At 43.8% G+C, this 11,061-nt stretch overlaps 1 protein-coding gene across 1 annotated transcript in view; it reads right to left on the bottom strand.

Moving 5' to 3' along the window:
• Window positions 1–11,055, bottom strand: part of LOC111269928 (integrin alpha-8) — a 42,735-nt gene extending 31,680 nt beyond the window's left edge. Inside the window, exon 1 of the mRNA XM_022849857.2 lies at window positions 8,330–11,055. Coding sequence (XP_022705592.1) covers window positions 8,330–8,661 — 332 coding nt within the window. The 5' untranslated portion in view covers window positions 8,662–11,055. The remainder of the gene's footprint in view (window positions 1–8,329) is intronic.
• Window positions 11,056–11,061: the final 6 nt, after the last annotated feature.

Genomic DNA, 11,061 nt, shown 5'->3' with positions numbered 1-11,061 from the left:
GGTGCCCTGGCCCAACCACATTAGGCTATTCCTATACAGATACTAAAATGGCTAGGATATGCCAATATGATGGTGAAAACTTTTGTCCTAAGCAAAATGAACGGCTGTAATATAGTTCCATGTAACGGCCTCCCGCTACGAAAAGTGTGTTGAGCACTATCGTAAACAGTCATATATATCGAAATGAAATGAAGAGCGAGGCACTGGTTTGGATCTTCGTGTAGCGCACATTAAATCGTACTTTTGCTGAACCCACAAAATCATCTTGTTACGTTTCTACGTACGTTCAACGTGAGCCCAGCCGCTAACCTGCACAGCCTGCGATTTGTTGTACGGTGTCCTCGAATCTGGATGAATGACGGAATTGTTTTAGGGAAGTCCCCAAAGCTAGTAAAGGTCACCAACGGTCTTGCATGAATTGTCCTGATAAACACTAACCATCAGACAGGGGTGACGGCACTTCGTTTGACTCTCACTCAACAGGCGCTTGACAAGCAACAAGCGCTCGATGAATAAGCTGAATGTTGTTGCTTCGCATAGGGATTGATTCACTATGGTTTGCTTGTTTTGCCTTACGGCGGCAGTGGCAATAATAGCCATCTCCAGCGCGAACAAAAGCTAACGTTGTCTGTACGAGGCATCGGCGGCAGGTGAGCGCCATCGACGTGTTAACAACAACCAATAAATTGCCAGTACGGTCTTTAAGAGAATCAAATCTTTACAAGAATCAGATCGAAGGAACGCTATTCGAAAAGCGGTCTCACCGAGTCGTCAGTAGACTGCACAGGGTCTTGTTCGTGTAAGGCATCGATCTGACATTGGCTAGTCAAGATAATGTGTAAATAAATATATTATCATTTTTCTCACTCTGAAAAGTATTGAAAAGCGTTAATTACTAATTAATTAATGAAAAGCGTTAACTAATTAATAAGTACAACTAGTTATTGTACGCGATTGAAGTAATGGGACGTCCCAGCCAACGGTTGTGGTGGTTAGCGGAGCTGTCCACCAGAATGGCGGTTTACTGCCACCTGCCCGCTGCAATATAGAAGTTTTAATTGCCTGAAGTGTATGCTTTACCTAATGTTACAAATTAGGGTTATCGATGTTTCGCGTAAGGGTAATTTTGCGGCCAGACGCCATACTGGGCCAGATCGGGCTGACTCTTAGACCGTGACGAAAAAAAAAATACAAAACGCTTACATTCTTAGACTTGTTATCAATTGTTCAACAACAGACGCTTCATGGTAACAATAATAGTTGCTAGTAATAACAATAATAGTCGGCAATTCCACGAATTTTGGACCGAGTTGTACGCCAGTGCAGCCCGTTATTATCGTGTGTAAGGGTGAGATTGTCCTGGAGCTGATGGGCAATAAAACGGAGATGATATGGCAACAGGGCAGTTCGTATCTAAATTAAGGGTTCGTGTCCCTTGGCGGAAAGTGGCATAAAATTCAATAGTAACACGGCCCATTTTCAGTCCTGTGTCTCCTTAACAGCATCTTGCCCCGGCCAGCCTACTGGTCAGGGCCGTAGGGGCAATTTTTTTGTAATTTTTGTTATTTGCACACATGTATTACGGCCTCGTTTACTGAGTTGTTATCGATCTCGAAGTTGTTAGAACGCTTATAAAATTTTGTTACATTACCACACAAACGAAAAAGCCCGTTGCCTCTTCTTTTCAATGGTACCAATCTAATTTAATTGTAATAATAAATGTGTTCTATGATTTCGTATATCACCTTCTCTTCAGACCATTATTAACAGATAACTAATGGGTGCTTATAAAGAGAAAAATTCGCGTAGATGCCAAACGACAATGGATTCCGTCTGTCCCGATTGGACGTCACAACAACTGTACCATTTGATTTTTCAAATGCACGTGACCACAACTCCCGCCGTTTTGGGGGACAATCAGCCCTAGAGCGGCCATTGACCCTGCCATCTCTCGTCTAGTCAGGATTTATGCGTGTGTGACGGCAAGGCGAAGCCAATTTCTGTCGTCGTCGTCGTCGTCATGAGCTTCTGCAGCAGCAGCAGCAGCAGCAGAAACCACCGATCGGCTAGATCCTTTCGGTGTACCGCTGTTCTTTCTGCACTTTTGTATGTATCGGAGCAAGGAAAGGCTATTAACCCTAGCGAGCTATGAGGATTGTAATAATCATGTCGTGTTCTTCGGGGCGCATGCAAATCAATACTGTAGCAACTAAGAATCGTATTTGAGACAACTTGGTCGTTTTCTCACTCCTGCGATCTCAATCGGTCCGATCACAAGGTTTCTTTGTTGGATTTTTGCGGAAGCTAACGCGATTTCAACAGTAGGATTACCCACATTAGAAATGACAGCGCTATAAAAGCGTACCATCATGCTTGCTCTTTCTGCTGTTTTCGTCGCCAGTGTATAGTAACTTTGACCGCGCCGACGACATGATATGGTCGTGTTTCAACGTGGCGAGAACCGAGCTGCTGGCGTCACCTCGCGCACAGCCGATTATTTGATAGAATAATAAAGATGATAACGACAGCTCTATCGAGGTCAAGGCAGGCATTTCCTACCACCGATGTTATTGTTACAAACGATATTCCCCGCACTCGTTTCTCTTGTGCATAGGACGACAACCGCCGTTCAGCTATTAAAGGCTGTCGGCCTTTATTTTCAGACGCGTGATTTTACAATGTTGTTCTGTTACAGTAGTTAATCATTCACACGTGAATCGAACTATAAGTTTAAGTGAAAAATGTTTGAGACAAAGAATAAAAAAAAAATATATATATATATATATACTAAGGCGCGCACACACTAGAACCAAAGCCAGGCCGTCGATCTTGTAAACATTAGAAAAGAAGATCGGCGTCCTGTCGATGTCTACAGTATGCACGTCCTTCTTTCCTAATGGGCAAGTTCAACCAATAACTCTGCACATGCAGTAGTAATTTATCATTAAGCTATTGTTTCGGTGACCATGGATTTTCTCAAATCATAGATTCGAAAATTGTCTGCTGTTTGGGGTAGTTCAGTCCAACAAAATCTACCATCAGACATTTTACACCGTGATGACTGTTTGAGTGACTGCGATGCGCTGTAACCCTATAATGTATCTCATCTACAATATGACCTCTGGCGAAATATTCTAGGACCGCATTAACTGTCTAGAGATGCATACTGCAATCCTTCTTCGGTCCAACTCATTCCCTAGGTGGAGATATTGTACCAAATTCAATAAATATTCAACAACTGATTGAATCTTTAACGGTTTGTGTCGCATACTTCAGCTATTACCTTCTCCAACATATTGCCTATTAGATATGCTGACACCTACATGTTGGATTTGGATGGGTCTCAACGACCCGTCGAAGTGCAGTTCCAGCGCCTGAAGGGCAGGCCCGCTATCGTACAGCTATTGAGTCTTGGGTTTCAAATATACATTTATATATTTTATCGTTATCTTTGCGGCTCATTGCACCTAACCTCTTGATGAGGGATATGCTATCCATCCACGCCAAGTTTATTAGTAGTTTCTTTCCGCCTGGATTTACTGCAATCTCTTCGTTACTCCATGTAAGCAGCATTTCACAGCATCAGCCCCCCAACGTCAGCCGCTAGCCGAAGTGATGCTCTAATTTACTTTAGAACAGAGATAACGTTATGGGACACCCACGTTTATCGAGCGCAAGCACTGCAGCCTCGCTATACCCATTATCAGTAACGTCAGATAGAATGAAAGAATCATTCTTTTTTTTTTTGGTCAGTGGCTAGCTGACCGCCGTCTAGAGCCATCACGCTGCGATGTCAACATTAGCAGCGTCAGAAATGCATCTTTACGGCGGGCGTTGACTTGCTTTTCCTGCTCCCCTTTTCAGAATCTTGAAACGAAAGAAAGTCGTTGCTTATATCGAGAACCCATGAAGAATCGAGGCTGACAGGAGACAACGAATAATCAGACGTCTACAATTGTACCACGAGATTTCGCCACGTTACCGCATGCCTTTTTTTCTATAGCAGTAATTTTACAGTTTTTGCTTGGATCCTTAGTCTTTCTTGGCTGTCGTTATTGTTGTCAGTAGGAAACTGGTAGCATACATATAAATCCAATGTTGTGGCAGGAAGAGCCGTTTCTCGAGAATGGAGACTGCCCCGTTGCGAGCGGAAGAAGTCTCACGAGAACGAAGATGCGCGTCAAGCGGCGTGCGATACAATCCGGTGGACGTAACGTTGGCGCCAACAGGCGTAAGGACGCATATTTTAACCACTACAACAGCTACCATTATTACTACTAGTGGCTTTGAGCCAATCCAGTCGTAGAGTGTTAGCCATCTATGGCGGCCGGCCACACACAGAAAGTGCCGAATGTTTAGTGATCGTTTGGTCCAAACAGACAAGCGCGGGTCGAGCGCTTAAGAGCCGTCAAATGGTACTTACTCTGCCGATCGCCATAGTATAAATGTTGTTCTTCCCATTCTTTGAGCTTTTCGAAGCCGAATTCAATGGCCGAGCTCACCCATCTGCGATCACTGAGCTGGGAGCGTATGCAAAGTAAATACGCTTTTGTTCTGGTGAGTTTTAATATTTTCTGTGTCGTTCTTGAATAATTCCAAACCACTAGATTTTTACGTACTTACCGCGAGACATTTGGCCTGACCGCACACACATGGCGTAACTAGGCCAAAACGACTACAGCACTTTCGAGGTACTGCTCTGACTGTCTTAGCGTAATCGTTGGCTGACGACAGTAACGATGAGATAACCCGCGAATTCGATAGCAATAAAATTACACACTTTGTTGGGAGGAAACCAGAATATTCCAATTATATCCAGAGACTCTAATCAATAGCCGATTAGAATCGGTGCACATTTACTCCAGACGGTGTTTCATACGCGATTGCGAAGTTGAAGCAACATGAAACACTTCTTCTCGTCAATTCATCTTGTTCAAAGTATACCGGAACTAATAAAACGCCGAAAGTTTTCCCTAAAAGCAACACTTTCGCGTATAGATCCGTACCTGCTACAGCGGTCATCAAAAAAAGCTTGCTACGACAACGTCATAGCGCGGCCCATCCATTACGGGTTTGAAAGAACGAATCTAATTATTTTTCGAGTAGCTAGCCGACCCATTTCCCTCTGTCACCCTTTTATTCCTTTGTAAGATTCTAAATGTAACACTCTTAACTAACGTAGGGGCTGCGACAGTCTGACACAATACACGACTACGGCTGATGGGAACTCCAATGAAGGGTTCCAATTTGGAAGGCACTGCTATTGCCACCCAAAAATGAGGGAGCCGAAGAAGCAAATGTGGCAATGCAGACCGATTGTCAATGGCCACAGCGCTGCCGTAACATCATCGCGTTGATTGACCTATTCAGGATAAAGCTTGCAATTCCACCCAGAGCACATTCGTGTATGATGACGTGGCTGTAGCGAGCACGTGTAGAGTATTATACAATAGAATAGAACACGCACGTTGGCGGTTTCCAAAATAGAATATTATTATTATAGATGAATTATTTACTCCAATTTGCGATTAATAACATTCACAAGATCAGTAGACAACAACTGCAGCTGACAAACTGAACTTCAATCACTTGAATACATAAAAAGGCCCTTTTTATATATTAACCGTGGTTTCTAGCATTTAGGTAACAACATCGAGTGACATTGTTACCTAAATGCTCAATCTGGAATTAGTACAGGACAAGTATGCGATTTATGAGATCCGATTTTTTTCCTCTCTGCCAAAATAGGCAACAATTCTTTTAGGCCGTGCTTGTATGTTGAGTGTGATCAATGCGACCCCACCACCGGTTACAGGTCGGCCCCAGCAACCTCTACCTGTCTCACTTTCGCATCCTCTCGCTTTATCTGGTTTGCTTTCTAGCATAATCCATGCATGCGAGCACAGCAGAGAAACAGCCATGTATCGATTCCGTACTTTAGACGACTTTGCCGAAGATCATTATTACTGGCTTTGATGGCGGTGTTGCCCATCCTCGCTTCGCATCGCAGCGGGTGGGGCTCAGATCTTTACTACTACCACGACACCAGCAGCGTCAGCAGATCCTGTCTGTTCTATCTTTGTTCGCCGTTTTTCGGTCCCTCCCCCCCCCCCCCCCTCTCCCGTCCGCTCCTCCTTCTTTTTAGATCGATATGAAGCGCAATCCTCTTTCGTCGCTCGTCCAGCGATGTCTCTTCAAGTGATCTGCCACTAGCGGTGTCTATGGAGAAGACTGCCACCCTTGCTATTGTTTCCATTACGGCGTCATTGTAACGCCACAGGTTGACACAACCACGCCACTGTTTAACGTAGCGCTACAATTAACCACCTTAACGGCAAAAACAATAACAAGGTCAAAATATGCCAAAAAATGTACAACACTCTGGTCGTATAAATCATGTGCGAAACGCTGTCACCAATGTACAGCCGAATTTGTTGCCCGTGGTGTTTAATTTATTGACGCATTGAATAATCATAATAGCACCTTCTGAAATGACCCATTTTTGGCCTTAGAATGCGTCTAGCGTATCGAACTATGCGTTCTCCCCTTCCCTTTAATTTTTCGTAATGTGACGAGCGCTAATAAAAGCGGTAAAAAAAGGGGAGCAAAAGTAAAAACGTGGTCTGCAAAAATGAATTACAGGAACTTGGATCAAAATAGATGAAATTATCTATATTGTAAATAGCTACACACATATATATATCATATATTAAAAATCAGTAAGTCCTGCGCAGGAAAGAATTAAGCGTTCGTGACATGTTAGCACTCCGATTAGAAAGCTTTAGCATAGTTTGCTGTATGAAGATGACTTTGTACACGTAGATAGATATTTGCTAACAAAAAAAAAAAGCCCATTTGACCTGACGCCCGACACTAGTGAAGCCGCGATCGTTTCGGGTGACGCACTCGTAATACCTAACAACGCTGATGAATCCAGGAATTGGATCGGGTTCCCGATAGCAGTAGCAGTAGTAGTAGTAGTAGTAGTAGTAAGAGTTCTAAAGCCGAACGGTTGTTACCACTCGCCATTTCTGATAATTGTAAAGCAACAACGTTGTTCATGGCCTCTAGACGGTGAGTAGGACACTGTTCGTAACATACATTTCAGTGTTAAACCGCAGCCTGCGTGTAGCATAGGCCCTACCGCGTTTTTTTTTCAAAAATTATTTTTTCGAAATTGAACTTTAGTCCACCGCGCTGAATAATGACGACCTTTAGTGCAGTTTTAAATTAATTGGCACAATGTTGTTAGTGCTCGCGAACGTCTAAGTGTACGTGAACAAAGCAGATACAGCCAACTAGACCGATGCTTTTTCTAACGACTAATTTGATAAATTCTAATAACTAATCACATACAAATTAATTACTAATAAAATAATGTAAATGCTACTTTAGCTTTGATTGCATGTGCCTTGAGCGACAAAGCTGGAACGATAACATTTTTTTTTGTGGTGTATAATTCATTCCACTGCTTGCATCCTGCTTTATTTACAGAACAGACTTACTTAGCACCGATCGTTCTCTTCGGTCAGCTCAACTAAAACATTCTGGTAATAACTTACTCTGGTAAAAACGTTTGCTTACGTTCAATAACATCAGTCGTATTTGAATATAATCGATATAAAATGTCACTTTCATAACGATATCAAATGTTTTTTTTCGGGGCCCGTTCGTGATCGGCAGATTTTTTATACAGTTGTTTGCCGGTATTCGAATTGTTGGCATATTTAGTAGACGTTTTTACTGTTTGATACGAGAACGCCTTTACCTTGCTTTGGCAACTATACGTATCAGGAAACTGCAAACATTATTTTGTTTAGCCTCACAGAGAAGCAAAGCCATGTAGTTGGAGGACTTCTAAACGAAATACAATCCCCGATGGATATGACTTCCCAAAGAGTTAGTATGGCGACATTTACAATCGGCCGATTTCAGCTCGAATGGAACAAAGTCCAAATGCGCGAGAGACCTGCTTAGACGAATGGCTGTAGATTGTGAGCATTGCAGACTTGGTTCATAGTTGAACACCAATGGCAGGAATGAGTCTTACCGAAGGATAGTAACGTACAAAAGCTATTGATGGGAGATTAACGAACAGCAGCCTTAAATATTGTCCACGAGAAATAAAAAAATATGTTATTGAAAGCTTATTGGAGGGTTGGCCGATTCGTTTTAGTGATTTAATAAGCTAACAATAATATCCCATACGAAACTTGGTTACCACACATTTTTTTTTTTTTTTTTTTTTAGATATTCATTTATGTTATTTTTATCTTTACTAAGAGTAATAGTAATTAATAATTAAAGTTGTTAAATAGTTGTCACTTGCCAACTCGTTCCATCCGGTTGTCTATGAAGCACAGCACTAGCACCAAACTGGCCTTCTCGGTGTACAGGCTCTCCTCCGAACATTTGGATCTTACTGAGGTCGAGGTTCAACGCCAGCTCTTCAGAGGCCAAGCACGGACCTGGTAGCTGAACGGCGAATGCCACCACAAGAAGAACAATTGTACGCGTCCGTAAACGCAGCAGAGACGCCAGCTTTTGGGTCAGTCGCGCCGGGCATCTGTACATGACGGATGAGCAATAGTCGCACGAACGTAGGAACCGGCGGCTCCGTATTCCCAGCAGCGGCCGAGATGAGCAGGTAGCGTGCGTCATCTTTATACCCTTAATTTAGCCTAGGTGTACACTTCGTTCTTCTTTGCTTATCGTTATTTGATGCTACTTTTGATTTATACTATGCCACGGTATAGCTATAACGGCGTCCTTTTCAGTGTGGCGTGTAGGGCTAGCTATTTAGAACTAGCTAGCTAGCTATGTAACTCTGTTAACTTTAAGTAGTTTTTTTCAGGCGGCAGCACCGTCCATCTATGCAAACTCGACACACTACGATAGGAGGTGAAAATACTATCATACGGAGGGGAACCATGTGCTATTTGTTAGATCCTTGCAGATTAGACGCGAGCCCTATTTCTTAGGGATTTCCTGATCCTTTATGGCAACCAACCGGGCAGGAGCTTTATCGAGCAATTGGACCATGTGCCGTAGTGCGTGGAGGTTAACTTAAGGGGAACTCATTCGCGCTCGGCCGCACGGCCAACGGCAGGTGTTAACAGTTTATCGCGCTTCGTACACCTCTGGTGTCGCCGAAATACCCAACTGCTATTGGAAAACAGCGATACAACCAGTATCGGAATCACGGTTGCGCGACTAACCTAAATAGTACTAAATATAGTACATACGAAACACAAGCCGCCACAAATGGCCAACGAATCACCTCCAGCTTTCACCGAAAACTGCCAATTTGTCATCCATTCCGTATATCGCTTTGTTATTCTTTAGTTGTTAATGGTAATGGTGATGCCGGCGCTGTAGTCGAGTTGAGTCATCCAATATAAATGAACTAACGTACACGAGAGTCACTTCGTAGCGCAAACATTCCATATGAACAACATATATCCGTTAGGGGTCGTTGTGGTCGCCGCTGCAATGGGAATAAATTACTGTTCGCGAAATCGTAATCGATAAATTTGCTACCGATCATGAACTTTTCTGTTCACTAGAAGGCTACGCATCCGATCAGCACAATCCTACGAGAGTATTCCGGGTATACTTTGGTTGGTGAGTGTGCAGGTTGGCGGGCGGGCGGGCGGACGGACGGCCGGTCGCTTGCTTGTCTTGACTAAGTGATGCGCGGAACTTGTTTTCACTTTTTTGGCACCGGAAGAACCATTAAAGGTATCCGTCGAACTCGTTGCGATGCGCAGTTTGTGCGGGATAGGTACGCTGTAGTCGCAGCCCCCTCTTGCAATGGAACGCGGCAACGATGAGTGTAATGCCGGTAGGGGCAAGCATTCAAGCCGCCGTAGCACATGGTATTAAATGGGAGAGAGGGCAAACTGAGTTGAGCCAGCTCGGGCGACAGTGGCTCCACTGCATGAGACATCATATGCACATACCTCCATGCGATTGTGTAACTGGATGTGTGGTTCATGCAGGTATACAGGACAGAGGCTCAGCTTCGAAGCACAACCATGACTACACTAATATTAGTGTCAACTGTGAACAGCAAGCCGAACGATTCCTATCGAAAGCAGATGCAAAGTGAACTGCAAACGTTGGATCTTTCCTCATTTGCCTCTCCATATTTCTCTCGTATATCTCTGCGTATAAATTTTTTCATATGTAAGACAAACTTTTCTCAGCTAAGAACACAGCGAATTGATTGATACTGGTCTCAAAGCGTTTTGGTAGACGCTCGTCGAACCTGTTAGACTGTCATCTTCTAGTACGCGGTCAATCACTGGCGCCGATCATATATCGTTCTCTCTTTCACAGGTACCTTCTCATAAACGTAAACACAGCTTAGGGGAGCTGCTAGATGCAACAGAAGCTGAACCAGAGCTACTTTAGCTAAGAACATTCAAACTCGGATGACTTTCGTAGGGTTGACTATATTTCGCAGGGTATTACCAGTTGGACACAGCAGCTAGGGTAGGGGCATCACAGATGTCAAAACGAACTTCGAAAACCCGAAAGGTATTGTTGAGCTGTACAGCAATCGAGGGATGTACTGATCGGCACTGTCCATAGCCTAAATGCACTACGGAGGAGAACTGTTATGCGAACGAGCCTGTATCTGCACTATGGCACATAATCGAAGTATTTTCGTGCAGACAACATCTTTTCTTAGCTTTTCGATTGCATATTCAAACCCGTAGGCCCGAATCGCCTGCTAACACTTAAGACGATATTAATCACGAGCTCATATATACACATTATGCACGTTGACCAATCATATTGAACTTGTCGTACCACAAAATGCATCAATAGACACGGAGACCGACAATTCGTGTACAAGAAGTTTGCAACGGCCGTTCAGCGGTGAGACCGCAAACTCTGCCTTCAACAACAGCAACAACGATGACGACGACACACGCAGCTACGGCAGACGCCGCCCCAACGGCCGCGAATGAGTGCGGCGTGATCGTTGTCAGAAGATACGGTAACGACGCGAATCGAACTGACTTCTCCTGTCTGATGTAGCTGTATCGTAGT

This window comes from Varroa jacobsoni, unplaced genomic scaffold (assembly GCF_002532875.2).
Source record: "Varroa jacobsoni isolate VJ856 unplaced genomic scaffold, vjacob_1.0 scaffold_1424, whole genome shotgun sequence".
Classification (NCBI taxonomy): domain Eukaryota; kingdom Metazoa; phylum Arthropoda; class Arachnida; order Mesostigmata; family Varroidae; genus Varroa; species Varroa jacobsoni.
Note: the sequence above shows the minus strand (reverse complement) of the source record. Positions and strands in the feature narration are given on the sequence as shown.